Genomic DNA, 24921 nt, shown 5'->3' on the forward strand with positions numbered 1-24921 from the left:
TCCCTGACTAAGCCCTCATTTCCTTTTCTCCCACTCCTTTCTGTGTCGCCCTGCCTTGCTCCCAGCTCCACAGCATTTCCGGAACATCTCTAATTTATTTATATTAAAGTCTTGTCTCCCCCTCTAGACTGTAAGCTTGTTTTGGGCGGGGACTGTGACTGTTTATTGTTGTATCGTCCCCAGCAGTTAGAGTGCTCCGCACACAGTAAGCACTCAATAAATACAGTTGGCTGACTGACCTGGAATGGAGTGGGAGAAGGGAGTGGAAAAAGTAGGAGGGAGAATGTGATTGTGTCCCAGATCAGATCACTCAAGGGCGTTCTTGGGAACGTTTATAAAGAAAACAGACATCACTCCCGGATGGTTTGGCATGCACCGGCCGAGAAGCGGAGGATTGGAATAGAAAATCGCTTCTGGGTGGGAAGCCCCTTTCTAATCCTGTGACTCTAAAGTAGCTCTCCTCTCCTGATCGGTTTGGTTAAATCTGGTCAAGAGGGATGCAGAAGCCCGGACCTCAATGGAGCTGCGTGGCCTTGTGGATAGGGCATGGGCCGGGAGTCAAGAGGACCTAGGTTTTAATTCCGACTCTGCCGGTTGGCTGCTCTGTAACCTTGGGCAATTCACTTCACTTCTCTCTGCCTTAGTTTCCTTATCTGTAAAATAGGGCCTCAGTAACTGTTCTTCCTCCTACTTTCAATGGGAGCCCCACATAGGACCTGATGATCTTGTATCTACCCCAGTGCTGAGAACAAGGCTTGACATAATAAGCACTTAAATAGCAGTTATTGTTATTTGCACTGTTCACGTTCGGGTCTGGGGCCAAATGGATCTCCCTAGTAAGACTGCAGAGAGGCGGCGAAGACAAGCCCACACTCTTGGGTTCACTCTCACATTCTTGAGCTGCTTGGGGTCGCCAGGGGCCAACTTGTCCATCCCCCTGCCTGAGATAATGACGACCGGAACGGGGAAAATATTTCACTACTTGCACAGCTTGGCCCGTCCGTCCAAACCAGGTACCGAACCAGAGAAGCAATGAGGCCTAGTGGATAGAGCACAGGTTTGGGAGTCAGAAAGACCTGGGGTCTAATCCTGGCTCTGCCATTTGCCTGCTGTGTGACCTTGGAAAAGTCACTCCACTTCTCTGTGCCTCAGTCCCTGGGGGGGGGGGGGGGGGGGTAAGACTGTGTGTCCCATGTGAGACAGGGACTATGTCCAATCTGATTCGCCTGTAGCCACCCCAGCAATTACAGTGCCTGGCACATAGTAATCGCTTAATACCACAGTTATTAAGTACTGTTTGTGAGAGACACAGGGCATAACAGACGCTCCCCCCAGGGAAGAACGATGCCACCAGCTTTCCCAGAGACACACGGTTCCCTGGGCCTCATGGCCAGAGCCCCAAGGCAGTGGATCTAAATGAAATCTGAAGACCAGCCACACACGAGAGCCAGAAGTCCAGGATTTCCTGGTTTGAATCTGAGCCGATGCTCCAGGGAAAAACCCCCATTTCCCCAAGGTGTGCCATTGGCACTTTTAAAAAATTTGCATCACCCTTCTCCTCCTTTGCCTTCACTCCTCTCTAATCCCTGTAATAGCCACAACTCCAATTTGTTTCTTCCGGGCCCAGCCTGGGGAAAACCGTGCCAGGGGCCACCTGAGCCCTTCGGCCCAGACAAAGCAGCAGGAGAGGAAGCGGGGTGGGATCCTCAGCATCCCACTCCATTAGCAGGTCCCAAGCCGGACCGTCCCAGGAGCTGCTGGGAAAAGGTTCCACCAGGAATGACCAGCCCTCCATCTCCACGGGAGTATCGCCACACAACCTCTCGGCCTCCGCTCGAGCAGAACGGCTGGATTCCCTCAGCAGCTCAAGCCCTGGGAACCCACACCAGGCACTGTTGGGTAGGGACCGTCTCTATATGTCGCCAACTTGTACTTCCCAAGCGCTTAGTACAGTGCTGTGCACACAGTAAGCGCTCAATAAATACAATTGATTGATTGATCGATCACCACTCCGCCACTTGTCAGCTGGGTGACCTGAGGCAAGTCACTTCTCTGTGCCTCAGTTCCCTCATCTGCGAAATGGGGATTACAAGCTAATCAGGTTGGACACAGCCCATGTCCCACTTGGGGCTCATAATCTTAATTGTGAAGCAGCGTGGCGAAATGGATGGAGCAGGGGCCTGGGAATCAGAAGAGCATGGGTTCTAATCCTGGCTTTGCCGCTTTTCTGCTCTGTGACCATGGGCAAGTGCCTCAGTTACCTCATCTGTAAAATGGGAACTGAGGCTGTGAGCCCCATATGGAACAAGGACTGTGTCCAACCCAATTTGTTTGTGTCCACCCCAGCGCTCAGTACAGTCCCTCCTCCCCCTCCCCCCGCCTGTCCCTCCCCACAGCACCTGTATATATGTATATATTTTTGTACATATTTATTACTCTATTTTACTTGTACATATTTATTCTATTTATTTTATTAATATGTTTTGTTTTGTTGTCTGTCTCCCCCTTCTAGACTGTGAGCCCGCTGTTGGGTAGGGACCGCCTCTATATGTTGCCAACTCGTACTTCCCAAGCGCTTAGTACAGTGCTCTGCACACAGTAAGCCCTCAATAAATACGGTTGAATGAATGAATAAGACTGTGAGCCCCATGTGGGACAACCTGATTACCTCGTATCCCCCCACCGCTTAGAACAGTGCTTGGCCCATAGTAAGCGCTTAATAAATGCCATCATTATTATTATCCGAGGGCACATTCGGGCAAAGCTGTTTCAGAAGCTCCCTTCGGAGAAGAGATTCCCATGCCCTGGAGAGAAAATCCTCAGAGTGTCAGTCCCTGAGCGATCCCTTGTAGGCCAGAGTCCCCTCCATCCTCATCTCACCCCACCAGAGGCGCGGCCACCGTACTGCCCGAAGTTTCCAGAGAAGATTCCACAATCTTCTTCTCCCATAACCTATATCAGCATCTCCCAACACCCCCAGATTCCCCAACACCCCCAATCTACCCCCCACCTCAGCTCCTCTCCCCACCGGGAGTCCCAGGCACAGACACCATTTGCAGTCCCAGCCTGCACCGGCAGTATTTTTGAGGTTTTATTTTAAAACAATAGTAAACAAGTTTGGTTTTTGCTTTTTTTCCGTTTTTTGTTTTTTTTAAATCAAAACCATCTCACACCTGGCTCGACTCGGAAAAGATAAATAAAAGGGGGCGGGGGGGTGGAGGGGGAGAAAAGGAAAAGTAGGAGCAACCTCTCTCTCCTGAAGAAAGCCAGATTTCCTGGCACCCGGAATGGCTTTTGGATACTGCCTCTATTAAAAAATAAAATAAGAAAAAAAAAAAAGCACCACAAAGTTGTGCTTCAGCAGCAGCTTAGGAAACTTATGTTTATAAAAAAACAAACACACACGCACAAAAAAACAGTTCAGTGATTTGAACTTGGGTCATACTCAACCAGTCCAGTTTGGTTCGAGAGGATAGCGGGGGAACTGGAAGCCTCGGCATTCCCATCCCCTTCGAAACAGGAAAAATTTTTTGCAAATGGGATTTTAAAATGGGGTCCTGAGGGAGGGGACCTAGGTAGTTGATGCGGCAGGGCAGGGAGGAAGGAGGGACAGATGGAGGGAGGGAGGCAGGGCAGAAAGTTACGAAGCTCTTTCTCTTCTCCCAGCCCCCCTCCAGAATGGTCCCCTCTAGTTCTGGATCTGCGTCTGGAACAGGGAAGGAGGACGAGGGGCAGGCCGCTCCGTAGTGTTTAAAGTAGAGAACATTTTATAAGTTTCTTGAAATCCTTACAAAGTGCAGCTGAAATACAACAGACGTCTCCCAAATGGTCCTGAGATTGCCATCACCGCCCTCCTGAACTTCCTCTCCTGCCCCAACCCCGCCAGAGTTCCACTTTACAAAATAATAATAATATTAATAAATAGTGTGTATATTTTCATGCTGCCTAGAATTCACACAAATAGGTATCTGTCGCTGTTTGGTTTCCGCTCCGTCCCCAAGCTGTCAGGTTAAAGAAGTCTGTCTGTTTCCCCCCCGCCCCACCTTCCCCAGCTACAACGGGCCGCCGCCGGGCCCACCGAGGTGCGGGGCTGGGGGTGACCGAGGCTCGGCTCGGCGACCGGCGCGGTCGCCCACGCGGCGGGAGGTACTGGCCCACCGCCTTGGCTGCGGCGGGGGCCAGTGCCAGGGCCCCTCGGCTCCCGGGTGAGGGTCCCCCGCCTGGGCCTCCCGGCCCACCCGGCTGAAAAGGCTCCGCTCGGTTCCCAGGTCTGTACAGGTCTCTGCTTGTCCTTCTCCGTGAAATCGTGCTGTTCGCATCCTTGTGGTCTTCCCCGCCCTGGCCCACGCCTCACTGCAGCTTCGTACCCAGTTTGCGCTGTCTGTTTCTGCAACGGGAAAGGGCGGGGGACCCGGTGAGCGGGCGGGAGCGGTTGTGGAAATCAATCAGCGACAGAAGATCGGACAACCTCGGTTCCGATCCTGGCTCTACCACTAGTCTGCTGTGTGACCTTGGGCCAGTAACTTCCCTTCTCTATGCCTCGATTTCCTCATCCGTAAAAAAATGGGGATTAAACCCTACTCCCTTCTACTTGGATGGTAAACTCCATGTGGGCCAGGGACTGTGTCCAACTCGATTACCCTAGCGCTCAGAACAGTGCCTGTCACATAGTAAGCGCTCAACAAGCACCATTATTAATAACGTTGAGAAGCAGCGTGGCTCAGTGGAAAGAGCCCGGGCTTTGGAGTCAGAGGTCATGGCTTCAAATCCCGGCTCTGCCAATTGTCAGCTGTGTGACTTTGGGCAAGTCACTTAATTTCTCTGGGCCTCAGTGACCTCACCGGTAAAATGGGGATGAAGACTGTGAACGCCCTGTGGGACAACCTGATCACCTCGTTACCTCCCCAGAACTTAGAACAGTGCTTTGCACATAGTAAGTGCTTAATAAATGCCATTATTATTATTATTATTACTACTATTACAGTTGGGTCCAGGGAAGCCAGGGTGAAACGTGGAGGACGGCCACTCTCGGAACCACCCTCGCAACACCATGCGCCAGGCAGCCCTGGCCAGGCCAGGCCCAGGCAGGAGGGGGTGAACCTTGACCCCAGGCCCCTCGGGGCCCATCCTCAGTCAGGGTGGCCACTTCTCTCAGAAACCAAATCCACTTCCTCCACTTACCAAATTCATCCCAACCCGAGCTGGTCTGGAACACTCCCCGCCTGGCCAGCTGTGCGCTTTCCACGGCTAATGGGACTTTCTTCCTCAAATCCCCTTTTCTAACAGATCTCAGACTTTACCAGTTTAGCTTGTTATTACAATTTAGGCCACGATGCACTAGACACGCTTCCAGAGCCAGCCGCCAGCCCACGCGGCACAGCCCATTTCCTCTCCAATCTGCTTTTGCAATTCCCTTGTCTGCGAGCGCGGAATCCCTTCGCGGGACCCCAAAGCGTCTCCTCCAATGTTCTGCCTCAACCCTCCTCGCTCCATTTCCTCCCTCCAGCCGCCTCCTCCTCCCGTAGGTCTCGTCTCCCTCAGAGGGAAGGGAGTGAAGCCTTCACTTGCGCCAATCCCCACCAACGCAGCTTAGAGGAGACCCAAAGTCCACAGAGTCTGCTGTTCCGTCTCCCCCGGGGGCTCCAGTCCACTCGGAAGACCCCTGGGCCAGCTGTCCTCCTGGCCACCCCCATCCTCACGGTGAGGGACCGTCCATTTTAGCACCTCCAACTTCCCCTCTGATACCTCATTAAAAACCTCTCACTTGAATTGTACGCTCGTTACGGGCAGGGAATGGGTCTGTTAATTCAGTTGTACTTTCCCGGGCGCTTATTATTCATTCTTTCAGTCGTATTACATTATCAATCGTATTATTACAGTGCTCTGCACAGAGTAAGCGCTCCATAAATACTTTTGATTGACTGAATCCAGTTGTCTTAAACCTTCTGATACCTTTGACCGGCCCCACTTCCCGGGGTAACAGACTCCACGATGACCATCCGCTGGGCACTGGAAATGCCAACACCCTCATGCTTCGGTGAGATAGCCTTCTGACGCTGGTATGAAGGGATCGGACAAATCACGGCACCCTGACCCTCGCTGGAGCCTGCTCCCCTCAACCTTGAGAGGAAGTCAGGTGAGAGGCCCAGCCTCGGGGCCACTTCGGGCCTCGGTTCTCAACTGCTCCCTTCCCAGAGCTGTGAGAGGCTCCCAAGAGGATCATCATCATCAATCGTATTTATTGAGTGCTTACTATGTGCAGAGCATCTCCCTTAGGGGGTTCCAACAGAGTTAGGGAGCTGAAGGATCAGCAGACGCACCTGGAAATTGGAGGAACTGTCCCGGCTCACGATCCTCCCTGAGGGGGTGGTGGGGAGGAGACTCCTTCATTCAACTGTATTAATTGGGCGCTTACTGTGTGCAAAGCACTGTACTAAATGCTTGATATTTGTGAGCGACCAGGATGTTAGGATCTGGGCTCGGGGGTGGGGACGGCAGCAGGGGTTCAGTGAGCTCTCCCGGGAGTCAAGACACTACCTTAACGCCCCCTCTCTCCCCGCAACTCACCTGGCCTCTGCTCTGGTGACTGTGTACTCGAACCACAGGACATTGGGGATGAGGCTGGTGTCCCGGATTAAGAAGAACTCTGATATAGGCCTAGAGAGACCGCCAAAATCAGAAGAGACAAGGACACGACACAGTGAGAGGTGGAGTGAGTTTCCGTTCTCCCACCCTCACATACTCCCAAAGCCCCCCAGTACGGCTCATTTTCCGTGACCAGTCGGTCCCCGCTGATGTCACCCTGAAGTCTCTCTCGATACCCCGTCCCCTGTTTCCTGGGACCAGAGCTGCCTGCAGAGGATGGCGGTTCGTCCTCTGCCCCCACGACAGCCTGGCTCTTGAGCAACTGGCAACTGAGTCCAAGCCCGCCCGCCCACGCCCGACGGCTGTTTGTGAGGAGGGCGGGAGGGAGCTGGGAACAAAGTCTCCCAACATAGGCTCTAAAATAAACACCTGGGCAGCCAGATCCTTTCTGTTTGGAGATCACTTGGAAGACCTGGGAAAAAAGGGCTTCAGGGCAGCCCAAAGCACAGAACAAGCAGTGTTTGTTGGCACAGTTCGGGGCTAGACATTGTTAGGGAGCGGAGGAAACTGAATAAAAACAAGAATCCTGGCTTTGTCCCAGACTGGGGACTTTGGGTGACTCCGAGGGGATCCAAAGACCCCAGAGGTAGAGAGCAAGTCTCCACAGCACAGGGCAGCATAAAGATGAAGGAAGCAACCCTCGGCTCCTGTAGGACAAACTCCTTGTGGGCAGGGACCGTGTCGACCAATTCTGTTATATTGTACTCTCCCAAGCGCTTAGTACAGTGGTCTGCACACAGTGAGGGCTCGGTAGGAGAAGCAGCAGGGCCTGGTGGACAGGGCCCGGGCCTGGGATTCAGAAGGACTAGGTTCTAGTCCCGGCTCTGCCGTTTGACTGCTGGGTGGCCTTGGGCAAGTCACTTCATCTGTAAAATGGGGATGAAGACTGTGAGTCCCACGTGGGACATGGACTGCGTCCAATCTGATTAGCTTGTGTCTACTCCAGCGCTCTGTACTTTGCCTGGAACACAGTAAGAGCTTAAATACCATACACAAAATACAACGGCTTGATTGAACGATGGGGCGGGTGAAGAGAAGGGAAAGAGAACCAGGAGATTACCAGGCTGCTATCCTGGGGAACAGTGGTGTGAGGATCTCTTGTGTGAAGGCAAACCAGGCGACAGCCATGACGCTTCCTGCAATCCCTCCGTAGAGCACCTGGCTCCAAGTGTGGTACAGCAGATACACCCTTGGGCAGAGAAAGGGAGAGGAGCAGGATATATATAAATGTACAAGTACAGGCTTCCATCAGGACCCAAGATTTCAAAAATAAGAGATCGAACAACCCTTGACCTCCCAAGTGGACAAGAGTTGCCAGACCTAACCCCATTTTGAAGCAAAGGAAAGAGACTAGGGCGAAAGTAGGCATCTGTATTCTCCTGGGTGGCTCACTGCAGCTTTTGGGGAGCCTGGTGCTGACCCCTACCCCGGCCTCTGATCAGGAAGGGGTCCTCTGAGCAGACAGGCCAAGTCTCTCTGACCCAGGAGGGGCAGGGGCAGCTCCACGTTGGCTCCAGCTGGGTTCTTGGCACACACGGGAGCCTTGTCTGAGCCTGGCGCTCAGGCCCCATCTCGGCCTCCTCCCTAAGCCGGTGGATCCCAGCTGAAAATCGGTCGGGAGCACTCAGACATTAACTCTGGGCTGGGGGGAAGGAAAGAGTGACCCCAAGGCCAAGCAGGAACCGCTTCCATGTCCCTCCAAGCAGGAGAAACGGGACCCTCAGCATAAGCCCCGCTAACCTCCTTCCCCGCTGATCCCAAGATGAGGTCCCGCCAGCCCCAGTGGGGGCCTCTGCATCTCCGGAAGCCGAATCTGAGCTGAGGGCCTCCGGTTTTCTGGGGTCATGTGAAGGAGGCCCAGAGGTTCTGGCCAGCCTAACGAGTTCTGGGAAGTGGCGGGGAGCCAGGAACACAGGCCCAGTTCGGTTCGGGCAGAGGGCCTCCGAGCTGAGGGGACAGGACTGGGGAGAGAGGAAAAGAAAGCGCAACTCCATACCTACTGTAAGAGACAAGAAGGGCTACGGTCACGAGGCACAGGGAGAGCACGTGTCTCCACAACAGGTCTAGGAACCTGGCGTTGTTCGTTTGGTGCATTCTGGGGAGGGAGGGCAGAGGGGAAAGGTCAAGGGTGGAGCAGGGACCAGGCGGATTCATCCCAATCTTCCGCCCCCAGAGGGCCCGCTGGAGACCGAGACCGACACCGCCATTCCAAGAGGAGCCGGATCAGCGGGATCAACGCCCGGATTCGGAGGTTAGAGGTGACCCCGACCGGAAAACTCAGGAGGGGAAGCAGCCACACCCCACCGAGACAGGCGCGTCACCTTAAATAGAGGAACAGGAAGGAGTACACTGAGAAGAACCACATGAACTGGGCATGGCTGGAAGGCATCCCGTATTTCGTGGCCACCGTCAAGTGGGCCCCTGGCAGAGAGAAGAGGAGGCCAGGAGTAAGAAACACAGCACGGCGACTTCCCCGACCTCCCAGCCGCCCCTCCTCGGGCCGTAACGACGTCGGCCCGCCTCGGTTCTCCCTCGGCTCAGCGTCCCCAACCTCGCCCTTCTCACGGGCAACGTCATCGTACCTCCGCAGGGCCGGGGATCCCGGATAATGTTCTTTATTAGCCAGTTGACCCCCTCGTTCAAGGCCAGTCCTCCCAGGAAAGAAATCTGCAGGAGAAGAGGAACTGCAATCACGTGATCCCTCCTGACACCCCCGGCTTCTTTTCCTCCCTTGGGTGGCCCCAGGAACACAGTGGGTTAGCGGATTATTTCCGGGGGCCCGGGGTCTCTCATCAAGGGATGCTCTGAGACAAACCACGCCACATAGCCCCAATCCAGGGAGAAAGGACTCCAGCTTTCTCTGAGGCAATTAAAAAAGCTGCGAGCTACCCACATCCCACGCCGTGCCCCGACAGGACAGGTGCCAGCTCTAGCCCCCCTCCCTGAATCACGCCAACGGGCAGGGGACCCCAGCAAGGGCACGGCCGGAGGAGAGCCCGGCGGGAGGGCCTGGAGGCGGCCGGCGGACTCACCGTGTGGAGCTCCCTCTTGAATATGATGAGCGTCACAAAGCCGACGATGATGAAGATGGGGCTGAGGCTCAGGCAGGCGAGGAGCTGGCCGGAGAGGTCGCCTGGGAAACAAGTCCAGAGTGTGAGCCGTCCCGCCGGGCTGGCAAGATAAGGGGGCCGAACCACCCAGCCGGCTTCCTGAGGGGGTTGGATTCCTGGGCAGGGCGCCCGCCTCAAGCAGGAGCCTCCGAGGCGGGAAGGCTTCCTGGGTCACTCAGCTCCAGGAAAGGGAATTGCGGAATGACGATTCTACGCAACCAGCCTAGGAAAGGGATCAGGCTGGCTCAGAAACAGGATGGCCTAGTGGATAGGACACGGGCCTGGGAATCAGGGGACCCGCAGTCTAATCCCAGCTCTGCCACTTGTCTGTTACGTGACCTTGGGCAAGTCACTTCACTTCTCTGGGCCTCAGCTACCTCATCTGAAAAATGGGATTAAGACTATGAGCCTTATGTGGGACAGGGACTGTGTCCAACCTTTCCTCTTCCCCTCCTCCCCCTCTCCATCCCCCCCACCTTACCTCCTTCCCTTCCCCAGAGCACCTGTATATATGTTTGTACAGATTTATTACTCTATTTATTTTACTTGTACATATTTATTCTACTTATTTTATTTTGTTAATATGTTTTGTTCTCTGTCTCCCCCCTCTAGACTGTGAGCCCACTGTTGGCTAGGGACCGTGTCTATATGTTCCCAAATTGTCCTTCCCAAGTGCTTAGTACAGTGCTCTGCAATCAATCGCATTTATTGAGCGCTTACTGTGTGCAGAGCACTGGACTAAGCGCTTGGGAAGTACAAGTTGGCAACATATAGAGACAGTCCCTACCCAACAGTGGGCTCACAGTCTAAAAGACTGCACACAGTAAGCGCTCAATAAATACGATTGAATGAACGAGTTTCTATTTACCCAAGCACTTAGTACAGTGCCTGTCACAGAGTAATCACTCTTTATGGTATTTGTTAAATGCTTACTCTGTACCAGGCACTGAACTAAGCACTGAGGTGGATAAAAGATCATCAGAATGGACACAGTCCCTGTCCCACATACGTCTCCCAGCCTTAATCCCCATTTGAAAGATGAGGCGACAAAGGCACAGAGAAAAGTGGCCCACCCAAGGCCGCACAGCGGAGCACTTACTAAAATTCTTCAGTATCAAACAAAAACTCCTCACCACAGGCTTTAAAGCACTTCATCACCTTGCCCCCTCCTACCTCACCTCTCTCGTCTCCTCCTACAACCCAGGCCGCATACTTCACGCCTCCGATGCTAACCTTCTCACTGTGCCCACATCCTGCGTCTGGCCTGGAATGCCCTCCCTCCATCATCATCATCATCAATCGTATTTATTGAGCGCTTACTATGTGCAGAGCACTGTACTAAGCGCTTGGGAAGTACAAAATGGCAACATATAGAGACAGTCCCTACCCAACAGTGGGCTCACAGCCCTCCAGTGCTTTGCACATAGTAAGTGCTTAATAAATGCCCTCTTTATTATCATTATTATCATTACCCACTCCCTCTGCACCGCAACTCAGCCCAGGGTTATCCCCTCCTTCATTCAATTGTATCGATTGAGCGCCTTACTGTATTAAGTGCTTGGAAAGTACAATTGGCCAATTCACGTCTCTGCTGAGACAACAGAAGAACAAACCGTGGTGAGGTGGGGCCGTTGGCAGCCCTAGGGAGTGCCTGGCACCTGCTCCGAGAGGTCAGTGAGTTAGGGAGTGTCTGCCGAAGAAATCCAGCAATCGTTTTTTTTACTGTGCGCTGGATTGGGTAGAGAAAACCGTCAAGGTTTAGAGCGCAACTGCTTCCACCACCCCAAAGCCCAGGAAGTCAAACGGCCCGGTCCCAGGCAACACACCCAAGGCTGCAGTTTAAACAGGCCTCTTGAGAGGAGCGATATCAACACGGCAGAGAACCAGGCAACGGCCTTCGGGCAGAGCGTGCTCGGGAGCGCTAGCGGAAGCCCGCACCTGGGACCGGGTGAGCCAGGCTCAAAGCTAAGGAGCGGCCTCCCAGATTGGAAGACGGCCCACGCCCTCCCCCTGGCCTGGCATGCCCTCCCTCCCCACATCCGCCAAGCTAGCTCTCTTCCCTTCTAGACTGTGAGCCCACTGTTAATAATGATGGCATTTGTTAAGCGCTTACTATGTGCCAAGCACTGTTCTAAGCGCTGGGGGGATTCAATGTCATCAAGTTGTCCCACGGGGGGCTCCCGGTCTTAATCCCCATTTTTACAGATGAGGGAACTGAGGCTCAGAGAAGTTAAGTGACTTGCCCAAGGTCACAGAGCAGACCTGTGGTGGAGCCGGGATTCGAACCCATGACCTCTGACTCCAAAGCCCGTGCTCTTTCCACTGAGCCACGCTGCTTCTCACTGTTGGGTAATTGGGTAACCTCCCCAGCGCTTAGAACAGTGCTTTGCATAGAGTAAGTGCTTAATAAATGCCATTATTATTATCATTATTATTATTAGGGACCGTCTCTATACGTTGCCAACTTGTACTTCCCAAGCGCTTAGTACAGTGCTCTGCACACAGCACTCAATAAATACGATTGATTGATTGAGTCCTCCCTTCAAGGCCCTACTGAGAGTTCACCTCCTCCAGGAGGCCTTCCCACACTGAGCCCCCTCCTTCCTCTCCCCCTCCTCCCCCGCCTTACCTCCTTCCCTTCCCCACAGCACCTGGATATATGTATATGTTTGTACGGATTTATTACTCTATTTATTTATTTTACTTGTACATATCTATTCTATTTATTTTATTTTGTTAATATCATTTGTTTTGTTCTCTGTCTCCCCCTTCTAGATTGTGAGCCCACTATTGGGTAGGGACCGTCTCTAGATGTTGCCAGCGTGTACTACCCAAGCGCTTACTACAGTGCTCTGCACACAGTAAGCGCTCAATAAATACGATTGATTGATTCCTCCCTTCAAGACCCTACTGAGAGCTCAGCTCCTCCAGGAGGCCTTCCCAGACTGAGCCCCCTCCTTCCTCTCCCCCTCCTCCCCCTCCCCATCCCCCCCATCTTACCTCCTTCCCTTCCCCACAGCACCCGTATATATGTTGGTACGGATTTATTACTCTATTTATTTATTTTACTTGTACATATCTATTCTACTTATTTTATTTCGTTAGTACGTTTGGTTTTGTTCTCTGTCTCCCCCTTCTAGACTGTGAGCCCACTGTTGGGTAGGGACCGTCTCTATACGTTGCCAACTTGGACTTCCCAAGCGCTTAGTACAGTGCTCTGCACACAGTAAGCGCTCAATAAATACGAGTGATTCCTCCCTTCAAAGCCCTACTGAGAGCTCACCTCCTCCAGGAGGCCTTCCCACACTGAGACCCCTCCTTGCTCTCCCCCTCCTCCCCCTCCCCATCCCCCCCGCCTTACCTCCTTCCCTTCCCCACGGCACCTGTATATATGTATATATGTTTGTACAGATTTATTACTCTACTTATTTTATTTGTACATATCTATTCTATTTTATTTTGTTAATACGATTTGTTTTGTTCTCTGTCTCCCCCTTCTAGACTGTGAGCCCACTGTTGAGTAGGGACCGTCTCTATATGTTGCCAACTTGGACGTTTGTATGTATTTATTACTCTATTTATTTTACTTGTACATATCTATTCTATTTATTTTATTTTGTTAATATGCTTTGTTTTGTTCTGTCTCCCCCTTCTAGACTGTGAGCCCACTGTTGGGTAGGGACCGTCTCTAGTCGCTTAGTACAGCGCTCTGCACACAGTAAGCGCTCAATAAATACAATTGATTGATTGATTGATTGATTGAAGAGAGGCGGAAGCCCGGCTGGCTTCCTCCCACACGGCAGCGGGCTATACTGAGAACCTGCCCACAGGGAGCTTACAGCCTGGAGAGAGCTTCAATACCTGTTCTTCCGCCCCTGTGAGCCCCGGGTGGCACAGCGGGTGTGTCTGCCCTGATTTTCTTGTCTCTACCCCAGAGCTTAAGCCCCGGGCTTGGCACAAAGGGCTAATAATCAATCAATCGTATTTATTGAGCGCTTACTGTGTGCAGAGCACTGTACTAAGCGCTTGGGAAGTACAAGCTGGCAACATAATAGAGTCCTCTCTAGACTGTAAGCTCATTGTGGGCAGGGAAAGTGCCTATAATGCTGTGGCAGTACCCTCTCCTAAGCACTTAGTACAATGCTCTGCACAAAGTGCTCAATAAATACTGATCGCCAGATTGCTCTGCACACAGTAGAGCCTTAATGAATACTATTACTACTCCTGCTTAACAAATATCACTTATTATTATTACTAATATTAAGCTCCTTGTGGGCAGTGAACGTGTCTTCCAACTGTCCCTCTCATTCATTCAATCGTATTTGTTGAGCGCTTACTGTGTGCAGAGCACTGTACTAAGCGCTTGGGAAGAACAAGTTGGCAACATATAGAGACGGTCCCTACCCAACAGTGGGCTCACTCTTTTCCTCTGCTCCTCCTCCCCTCCCCATCGCCTCTACTCATCAATCGTATTTATTGAGCGCTTACTTTGTGCAGAGCACTGTACTAAGCGCTTGTCATACCTCCTTCCCCTCCCCACAGCACTTGTGGATATATGTACATATTTATTACTCTATTTATTTTATTAATGATGTGCACATAGCTATAATTCTATTTATTCTGATGGTACAGACACCTGTCTACTTGTTTTGTTGTCTGTCTCCCCCTTCTAGACTGTGAGCCTGTTGTTGGGTAGGGACCGCCTCTATGTTGCCGATTTGTACTTCCCAAGCACTTAGTACAGTGCTCTGCACACAGTACACGCTTAATAAATATGATTGAATGAATGAAAAACCGTAAACTCGCTGTGGGCAGGGAAGGTGGCTCCTAACTCTGCTGCCTCGCCCTCTCCCAGGCACTAAGCACGGTGCTCTGCACGTTGGGACCGTCTCTATATGTTGCCAACTTGTACTTCCCAAGCGCTTAGCACAGTGCTCTGCACACAGTAAGCGCTCAATAAATCAATCAATGGTATTTATTGAGCGCTTACTGTGTGCAGAGCACTGTACTAAGCGCTTGGGAAGTACAAGTTGGGAACATATAGAGACAGTCCCTACCCAACAGTGGGCTCACAGTCTAAAAGGGGGAGACAGAGAACAAAACCAAACATACTAACAAAATAAAATAAATTGAATAGATATGTACAAGTAAAATAGAGTAATACATATGTACAAACATATATCCATATATACAGGTGCTGTGGGGAAGGGAAGGAGGTAAGATGGGGGGGGGATGGAGAGGGGGACAAGGGGGAGAGGAAGGAAGGGGCTTAGTCTGGGAAGGCCTCCTGGAGGAGGTGAGCTCTCAGTAGGGCCTTAAATATCAATAAATACGATTGATTGATTGTAAACACTCAATAAATATGACTGATCCGTCCCTCCAGGACGTGGGATTCTGTGCCCCTCCGCCACACTGAGCTACTTAAGAGCTGGGAACGTGTCTGTTAGTTCACTCACTCATTCAATCGTATTTACTGAGCACTTACTGTGTGCAGAGCACTGTACTAAGTGCTCGAGAAGTCCAAATTGGCAACATCTAGAGACGGTCCCTACCAAACAACGGGCTCACGGTCTCTGTTGCATTGTGCTGGCCCAAGCGATTAGTACAGTGCTCTGAACATAGTAGGTGCTCAATAAATACCACTGATGGATTGGGGTGCAACAAGGGAGGAGCAAAGAGGGCACCATCTTGGCAGAGCGCTCTCCTGCAAGCTACTATCTGCAGAGTCAACTTCAAGCATCCTGTTTTGGGGGGTTTTTTTTTGCTGTAATTGGTTACGTGCTTACTATGTGCCAGGTACTGGGGTTGGCCACAGTCCCTGTCCCTCGTGAGGTTCAGTCTTCATCCCCATTTCACAGATGAGGTAAACTGAGGCCCAGGGAAGTGACTAGCCCAAGGTCACACGGCAGACAAGTGGCGGAGCCGGGATTAGAGCCCCGTCCTTCTGAATCCCAAGTCTTGGTCTAAAAATCTACCTCTCCATTCCCACTTTTCTCCTCTGCAGTCACAAGTTTCTTCGTCCTCCCTACAGGACATCTCTATGTGGATATTCATTCATTCATTCATTCATTCAATCATTCATTCATTCAATTGTATTTATTGAGCGCTTACGTGTGCAGAGCACTGTACTAAGCGCTTGGGAAGTACAAGTTGGCAACATAGAGAGACAGTCCCTACCCAACAGTGGGCTCACAGATATTCATTCATTCATTCATTCATTCAATCGCATTTATTGAGCGCTTCCTGTGTGCAGAGCACTGTACTAAGCGCTTGGGAAGTCCAAGTTGGCAACATCTAGAGACAGTCCCTACCCAACAGTGGGCTCACAGATATTCGTTCATTCATTCATTCATTCAATCGCATTTATTGAGCGCTTCCTGTGTGCGGAGCACTGTACTAAGCGCTTGGGAAGTACAAGTCGGCAACATATAGAGACGGGATATCTATTTGTTCTGACGATTTTGACACCTGACTACACGTTTGGTTTTGTTGTCCGTCTCCCCCTTCTAGACTGCGAGCCTGTTGTTGGGTAGGGACCGTCTCTATGTATTGCCGGCTTGGACTTCCCAAGCGCTTAGTACAGTGCTCTGCACACAGTAAGCGCTCAATACGTACGATTGAATCAATGAAAGAATCCACTAGGTCACGCTGCGGGGCTCAGTGGAAAAAGCCCGGGCTCTGGAGTCAGAGGTCATGGGTTCAAATCCCGGCTCCGCCAATCGCCAGCTGTGTGACTTTGGGCAAGTCACTTCATTTCTCTGGGCCTCAGTTCCCTCATCTGGAAAATGGGGATGAAGACTGTGAGCCCCCCGTGGGACAACCTGATCACCCTGTAACCTCCCCAGCGCTTAGTACAGTGCTTTGCACATGGTAAGCGCTTAATAAATGCCATCATTATTATTATTAAAAGGCAATCGTGGCAAGAGGGGTGGGTAAGACCATCTGATCATCTCCCAGAAGCTTAGTATGGTGCTCTGCACACACTAAGCGCTCAATAAATGTACCCAGGACTCCAAATATTGCACCATCAGGTTTGTTTTGCAAATGCTCCCCAACTTTGGCCTCTCTCCACCCCTAGTAACCCTAACCTCTTCCACAGAGGGAGAAAGAGGAAATTTATTTGCTCATTCCCACACCTCTTCCCAGGGATCGGGAAGGGCCCAAACCCAACAAAAGCTTACCCAGTCTCTGAGTTTTGAGACACATTCATTCATTCATTCAATTGGATTTATTGAGCGCCTACTGTGTGCAGAGCACTGGACTAAGCGCTTGGGAAATTAAATAGATGCCATCATGAGTATTATTATTATTAGAACAGTGCTTAGCACATAGGAAGCGCTTCATTCATTCATTCAATCGTGCTTATTGAGCGCTTGCTGTGTGCAGAGCACTGGACTAAGCGCTTGGGAAATTAAATAGATGCCATCATGAGTATTATTATTATTAGAACAGTGTTTAGCACATAGGAAGTGCTTCATTCATTCATTCAATCGTGTTTATTGAGCGCTTACTGTGTGCACAGCACTGGACTAAGTGTTTGGGAAATTAAATAGATGCCATCATTAGTATTCTTATTATTATTAGAACAGTGCTTAGCTCATAGTAAGCGCTTCATTCATTCATTCAATCGTGTTTATTGAGCGCTTGCTGTGTGCAGAGCACTGGACTAAGCGCTTGGGAAATTAAATAGATGCCATCATTAGTATTCTTATTATTATTAGAACAGTGCTTAGCTCATAGTAAGCGCTTCATTCATTCATTCAATCGTGTTTATTGAGCGCTTGCTGTGTGCAGAGCACTGGACTAAGCGCTTGGGAAATTAAATAGATGCCATCATTAGTATTCTTATTATTATTAGAACAGTGCTTAGCTCATAGTAAGCGCTTCATTCATTCATTCAATTGTGTTTATTGAGCGCTTGCTGTGTGCAGAGCACTGGACTAAGCGCTTGGGAAATTAAATAGATGCCATCATTAGTATTATTATTATTAGAACAGTGCTTAGCTCATAGTAAGCGCTTCATTCATTCAATCGTGTTTATTGAGCGCTTACTGTGTGCAGAGCACTGGACTAAGCGCTTGGGAAATTAAATAGATGCCATCATGAGTATTATTATTATTAGAACAGTGCTTAGCACATAGGAAGCGCTTCATTCATTCATTCAATCGTGTTTATTGAGCACTTACTGTGTGCAGAGCACTGGACTAAGCACTTGGGAAACTAAATAGATGCCATCATTAGTATTATTATTATTATTAGAACAGTGCTTAGCACATAGGAAGCGCTTCACTCATTCATTCAATCGTGTTTATTGAGCGCTTGCTGTGTGCAGAGCACTGGACTAAGCGCTTGGGAAGTCCAAGTCGGCCACAGGGCACGGGCCTGGGAGACGGAAGGTCATGGGTTCTAATCCGGCTCCACAACTTGTCTGCCGGGTAACTTTGGGCAGGTCACTTCACTTTCTAGCCTGTGAGCCCGCTGTTGGGTAGGGACCGCCTCTAGATGTTGCCAACTTGGGACTTCCCAAGCGCTTGGTACAGTGCTCTGCACACAGTAAGCGCTCAATAAATACGATTGATGATGATGATGAATACGACTGATTGATTCTCTGTGCCTCAGTTCCCCCTTCTGTAAAATGGGGATGAAGACTGTGGGCCTTATGTGGGCTCTTGTACCTATCTTCTATCTACTCCAGAGTTCAGAACAGTGCCTCACCGTTAGGCCTCGTTCTCGCCCGTCCCGCCATCGACCCCCGGACCACGTCCTCCCCCGGGCCCGGAATGGCCTCCCTCTGCCCATCCGCCAAGCTAGCTCTCTTCCTCCCTTCAAGGCCCTACTGAGAGCTCACCTCCTCCAGGAGGCCTTCCCACACTCAGCCCCTTCCTTCCTCTCCCCCTCGTCCCCCTCTCCATCCCTCCCATCTTACCTCCTTCCCTTCCCCACAGCACCTGTATATATGTATATATGTTTGTACAGATTTATTACTCTATTTATTTTACTTGTACCTATCTATTCTATTTATTTTATTTTGTTAGTATGTTTGGTTTTGTTCTCTGTCTCCCCCTTTTAGACTGTGAGCCCACTGTTGGGTAGGGACTGTCTCGATATGTTGCCAACTTGGACTTCCCAAGCACTTAGTCCAGTGCTCTGCACACAGTAAGCGCTCAATAAATACGATTGATTGACTGATTGCCTGGAACACAGTAAGCGCTTAACAAACACCACAGTTAGACGCCGCCTCTGCCCAGCCTAGAGAGATTTGCCATCGAGGTTCAGGGACTCAGGTGGAGGGGCGGGAGGAGCAAGAGGGGGGACTTCGCCCCGAGGTCTGGCACTCCCGGGTTAGGTAAACTGACGGGAAGAGTAGCCGCCTCTCCCAGGAGCGCAACTTGCCTGCTGTGTGACCTTGGACAAGTCACTTCACTAGGCCAAGTTTCCCTCATCTGTAAAATGGGGATTGAGACTGAACACAGGGCAGGACAGGGACTATATTATTATTATTATTATGTTAAGCGCTTACTATGTGCCAAGCACTGTTCTAAGCGCTGGGATAGATACGAAGTAATCAGGTTGTCCCACACGGGGCTCACAGTCTCAATCCCCATTTTATATTTTATATTATATTTGTATTATATTTATTATTATTATTATTATTATTATTATTATTATGTTAAGCGCTTACTATGTGCCAAGCACTGTTCAAAGCGCTGGGATAGATATGAGGTAATCAGGTTGTCCCACACAGGGCTCACAGTCTCAATCCCCATTTTATATTTTATATTTATTATATTTATATTATATTTATTATTATTATTATTATGTTAAGTGCTTACTATGTGCCAAGCACTGTTCTAAGCGCTGGGATGGATACGAGGTAATCAGGTTGTCCCAAACGGGGCTCACAGTCTCAATCCCCATTTTATATTTTATATTTACTATATTTATATTATATTTATTATTATTATTATTATGTTAAGCGCTTACTATGTGCCAAGCACTGTTCTAAGCGCTGGGATAGATACGAGGTAATCAGGTTGTCCCACACGGGGCTCACAGTCTCAATCCCCATTTTATATTTTATATTATATTTATATTATGTTTATTATTATTATTATTATTATTATTATTATTATGTTAAGCGCTTACTATGTGCCAAGCACTGTTCTAAGCGCTGGGATAGATACAAGGTAATCAGGTTGTCCCACACGGGGCTCACAGTCTCAATCCCCATTTTATATTTTATATTATATTTATATTACATTTATTATTAACTTACTATGTGCCAAGCACTGTTCTAAGCGCTGGGATGGATACAAGGTAATCAGGTTGTCCCACACGGGGCTCACAGTCTCAATCCCCATTTTATATTTTATATTATATTTATATTATATTTATTATTATTATTATGTTAAGCGCTTACTATGTGCCAAGCACTGTTCTAAGCGCTGGGATAGATACAAGGTAATCAGGTTGTCCCACACGGGGCTCACAGTCTCAATCCCCATTTTATATTTTATATTATATTTATATTCTATTTATTATTATTATTATATGTTAAGCACTTACTATGTGCCAAGCACTGTTCTAAGCGCTGGGATAGATACAAGGTAATCAGGTTGTCCCACACGGGGCTCACAGTCTCAATCCCCATTTTATATTTAATTTATATTATATTTATTATTATTATTATTATTATTATTTGTTAAGCACTTACTATGTGCCAAGCACTGTTCTAAGCACTGGGATAGATACCAGGTAATCAGGTTGTCCCACACGGGGCTCACAGTCTCAATCCCCATTTTATATTTTATATTATATTTATATATTATATTATATATATATTTAATGGCATTTATTAAGCGCTTACTATGTGCAAAGCACTGTTCTAAGCACTGGGGAGGTTACAAGGTGATCAGGTTGTCCCACGGGGGGGCTCACAGTCTTCATCCCCATTTTACAGATGAGGGAACTGAGGCCCAGAGAAGTGAAGTGACTTGCCCAAAGTCACACAGCTGACAAGTGGTGGAGCTGGGATTTGAACCCATGACCTCTGACTCCAAAGCCCAGGCTCTTTCCACTCAACCACGCTGCTTCTCTATTATTATTATGTTAAGCGCTTACTATGTGCCAAGCACTGTTCTAAGCGCTGGGATATACAAGGTAATCAGGTTATCCCACACGGGGCTCACAGTCTCAATCCCCATTTTATATTTTATATTATATTTATATTATAATATGTTAAGCGCTTACTATGTGCCAAGCACTGTTCTAAGCGCTGGGATGGATACAAGTTAATCAGGTTGTCCCACACGGGGCTCACAGTCTCAATCCCCATTTTACATTCATTCATTCAATCGTATTTACTGAGCGCTTACTGTGTGCAGAGCACTGGACTAAGCGCTTGGGAAATAAAATAAATAGATGCCATCATTAGTATCATTATTATTATTAGAACAGTGCTTAGCACATAGTAAGCACTTCATTCATTCAATCGTATTTATTGAGCGCTCCCTGTGTGCACAGCACTGTACTAAGCGCTTGGGAAGTACGAGAAGCAGCGTGGCTCAATGGAAAGAGCCCGGGCTTTGGAGTCAGAGGTCATGGGTTCAAATCCCAGCTCCGCCACTTGTCAGCTGTGTGACTTTGGCAAGTCACTTCACTTCTCTGGGCCTCAGTTCCCTCATCTGTAAAATGGGGATGAAGACTGTGAGCCCCACATGGGACAACCTGGTCACCTTGTATCTCCCCCAGTGCTTAGAACAGTGCTTTGCACATAGTAAGCACTTAATAAAGGCCATCATTACAAGTTGGCAACATATAGAGACGGTCCCTACCCAACAGTGGGCTCACAGTCTAGAAGCGCTTAACAGATGCCAAAATTATTATTATTATAGCAAGCACTTAAATACCATCCTTATTATTATTATTCAGCGCTTAGTGCTGTGCACGTACTAAGCGCTTAATAAATGCCATCATTACAAGATGGCAACATATAAAGACGGTCCCTACCCAACGGTGGGCCCACAGTCTAGAAGCGCTTAACAGATGCCAAAATTATTATTATTATAGCAAGCACTTAAATACCATCCTTATTATTATTATTCAGCACTTAGAACAGTGCTGTGCACGTAGTAAGCGCTTAATAAAGGCCATCATTACAAGTTGGCAACACATAGAGATGGTCCCTACCCAACAGTGGGCCCACAGTCTAGAAGCCCTTAACAGATGCCAAAATTATTATTATTATAGCAAGCACTTAAATACCATCCTTATTATTATCAGTCAGCGCTTAGAACAGTGCTGTGCACATAGTACACGCTTAATAAAGGCCATCATTACAAGTTGGCAACATATAGGGACGGTCCCTACCCAACGGTGGGCTCACAGTCTAGAAGCGCTTAACAGATGCCAAAATTATTATTACTGTAGTAAGCACTTAACTACCATCCTTATTATTATCATTCAGCGCTCAGAACAGTGCTGTGCACATAGTAAGCGCTTAATAAAGGCCATCATTACAAGTTGGCAACATATACAAGTTGGGTCCCTACCCAACGGCGGGCTCACAGTCTAGAAGCGCTTAACAGATGCCAAAATGATTATTATTACAGTAAGCACTTAAATACCATCCTTATTGTTATTCAGCGCTTAGAACAGTGCTGTGCACATAGTAAGCGCTTAATAAAGGCCATCATTACAAGTTGGCAACATATAGAGACGGTCCCTACCCAACGGTGGACCCACAGTCTAGAAGCGCTTAACAGATGCCAAAATGATTATTATTATAGCAAGTACTTAAATACCATCCTTATTATTATCATTCAGCGCTTAGAACAGTGCTGTGCACATAGTACGCGCTTAATAAATGCCATCATTACAAGTTGGCAACACATAGAGACGGTCCCTACCCAACGGTGGGCTCACAGTCTAGAAGCGCTTAACAGATGCTGAAATTATTATTATAATAGTAAGCACTTAAATACCGTCTTTATTATTATTATTCAGCGCTTAGAACAGTGCTGTGCACGTAGTAAGCGCTTAATAAAGGCCATCATTACAAGTTGGCAACACATAGAGACGGTCCCTACCCAACAGTGGGCCCACAGTCTAGAAGCGCTTCACAGATGCCAAAATTATTATTATTATAGTAAGCACTTAAATACCATCCTTATTATTATCAGTCAGCGCTTAGAATGGCGCTGTGCACATAGTAAGCGCTTAATAAATGCCATCATTACAAGTTGGCAACATATAGAGACGGTCCCTACCCAACGGTGGGCTCGCAGTCTAGAAGCGCTTCACAGATGCCAAAATGATTATTATTATAGTAAGCACTTAAATACCATCCTTATTATTATTATTCAGCGCTTAGAACAGTGCTGTGCACGTAGTAAGCGCTTAATAAATGCCATCATTACAAGTTGGCAACATATAGAGACGGTCCCTACCCAACAGTGGGCTCACAGTCCAGAAGCGCTTCACAGATGCCAAAATGATTATTATTATAGTAAGCACTTAAATACCATCCTTATTATTATCAGTCAGCGCTTAGAACAGTGCTGTGCACATAGTACACGCTTAATAAAGGCCATCATTACAAGTTGGCAACATATAGAGACGGTCCCACGCAACGGTGGGCCCACAGTCTAGAAGCGCTTCACAGATGCCAAAATGATTATTATTATAGTAAGCACTTAAATACCATCCTTATTATTATCATTCAGCGCTCAGAACAGTGCTGTGCACGTAGTAAGCGCTTAATAAATGCCATTATTACAAGTTGGCAACATATAGGGACGGTCCCTACCCAACAGTGGGCTCAGTCTAGAAGCCCTTAACAGATGCCAAAATGATTATTATTATAGTAAGCACTTAAATACCATCCTTATTATTATCATTCAGCGCTCAGAACAGTGCTGTGCACGTAGTAAGCGCTTAATAAATGCCATTATTACAAGTTGGCAACATATAGGGACGGTCCCTACCCAACAGTGGGCTCAGTCTAGAAGCCCTTAACAGATGCCAAAATGATTATTATTATAGTAAGCACTTAAATACCATCCTTATTATTATCATTCAGCGCTCAGAACAGTGCTGTGCACGTAGTAAGCGCTTAATAAATGCCATTATTACAAGTTGGCAACATATAGAGACGGTCCCTACCCAACAGTGGGCTCAGTCTAGAAGCCCTTAACAGATGCCAAAATGATTATTATTATAGTAAGCACTTAAATACCATCCTTATTATTATCATTCGGCGCTCAGAACAGTGCTGTGCACGTAGTAAGCGCTTAATAAAGGCCATCATTATGATTATTCCCTGTGAGGAGAGGCTCAACCACGCCTTCGCCTTCCCCAGCCCGCGCCGTACACGAAGCCGCCTCACGGGGGCGCACTTTGCGCATGCGCGGGAGCCGCTTCGCACTTCAGCGGCGCTCAGCCGCCGGCCAGTGCGCATGCGCGGGAGGGTGTTGGAATGGCTCATTATTTGCCCGCCCCCCCCCTCCAAACCATTCCCGGCTCCCCCTCCCCCGGGTGGGAGCGGCCGATCCCGTTGGGAAGGAAGTTGGGGGAGATTCCCCCTTCGTCGGGACCGCGTTTTACCTGCGGGATATTCGACGTGGGTCAGGGAGACGGGCCGCCATGAAGCAGGGAGCGAGCACTGTCCGTCCGCTGCCATCTTACCCGGAGACCGGGCTTCGCCCAGCAGCCAATCAGCGGCGAGAGGGGCGGTGGCTCCGGCCTATCACGCCGGGCCGGCCGGCGGCGCCCAATAGGCGGCCGCTGCAGGTAGCGGCGCGGCCAATCACGGTGGAAGGCGCGAGGCTCGCCGAAGCGACCAATCAGGGGGCCGATGGCGTGGCGTCTGCGAGCCGGCGGGGTTGCCGGCCAATCAGGAGCGAGCCCAGGTAGGGCGCTGGCCAATCAGGGCGGCGGGGGGTTGTTGCCCCCCGCTGGGGGGCAGCTCCACCAATCAAAAGGGAAGCTTGGCAAGCGGGGTGGGCAGAACCGTCCAATCATCTTGCAGGCAGGGGGGCGTGTTATAGTTTGGTGGGAGCTTCGGTTTGGGGACCGCCTCCTGCCCCCGCGATTTCATTCATTCATTCATTTAATCGTATTTATTGAGCGCCTACTGTGTGCAGAGCACTGTACTAAGCGCTCGGGA

The 24921-nt window shown here is 49.3% G+C and overlaps 1 protein-coding gene across 1 annotated transcript; it reads right to left on the reverse strand.

The window, feature by feature from the left end:
• Positions 1–3746: 3746 nt before the first annotated feature.
• DOLPP1 (dolichyldiphosphatase 1) lies at positions 3747–24441 on the reverse strand. The gene is made up of 8 exons (XM_038746019.1): positions 24360–24441; positions 9678–9778; positions 9228–9312; positions 8967–9066; positions 8642–8740; positions 7706–7834; positions 6568–6657; positions 3747–4387 (listed from the first exon to the last, which is right to left on the reverse strand). The coding sequence occupies exons 1-8, from the start codon at positions 24433–24435 to the stop codon at positions 4351–4353; spliced, it is 717 nt and encodes a 238-aa protein (XP_038601947.1). The 5' UTR covers positions 24436–24441; the 3' UTR covers positions 3747–4350.
• Positions 24442–24921: the final 480 nt, after the last annotated feature.

Source organism: Tachyglossus aculeatus, chromosome 4, assembly GCF_015852505.1.
Source record: "Tachyglossus aculeatus isolate mTacAcu1 chromosome 4, mTacAcu1.pri, whole genome shotgun sequence".
Lineage (NCBI taxonomy): Eukaryota > Metazoa > Chordata > Mammalia > Monotremata > Tachyglossidae > Tachyglossus > Tachyglossus aculeatus.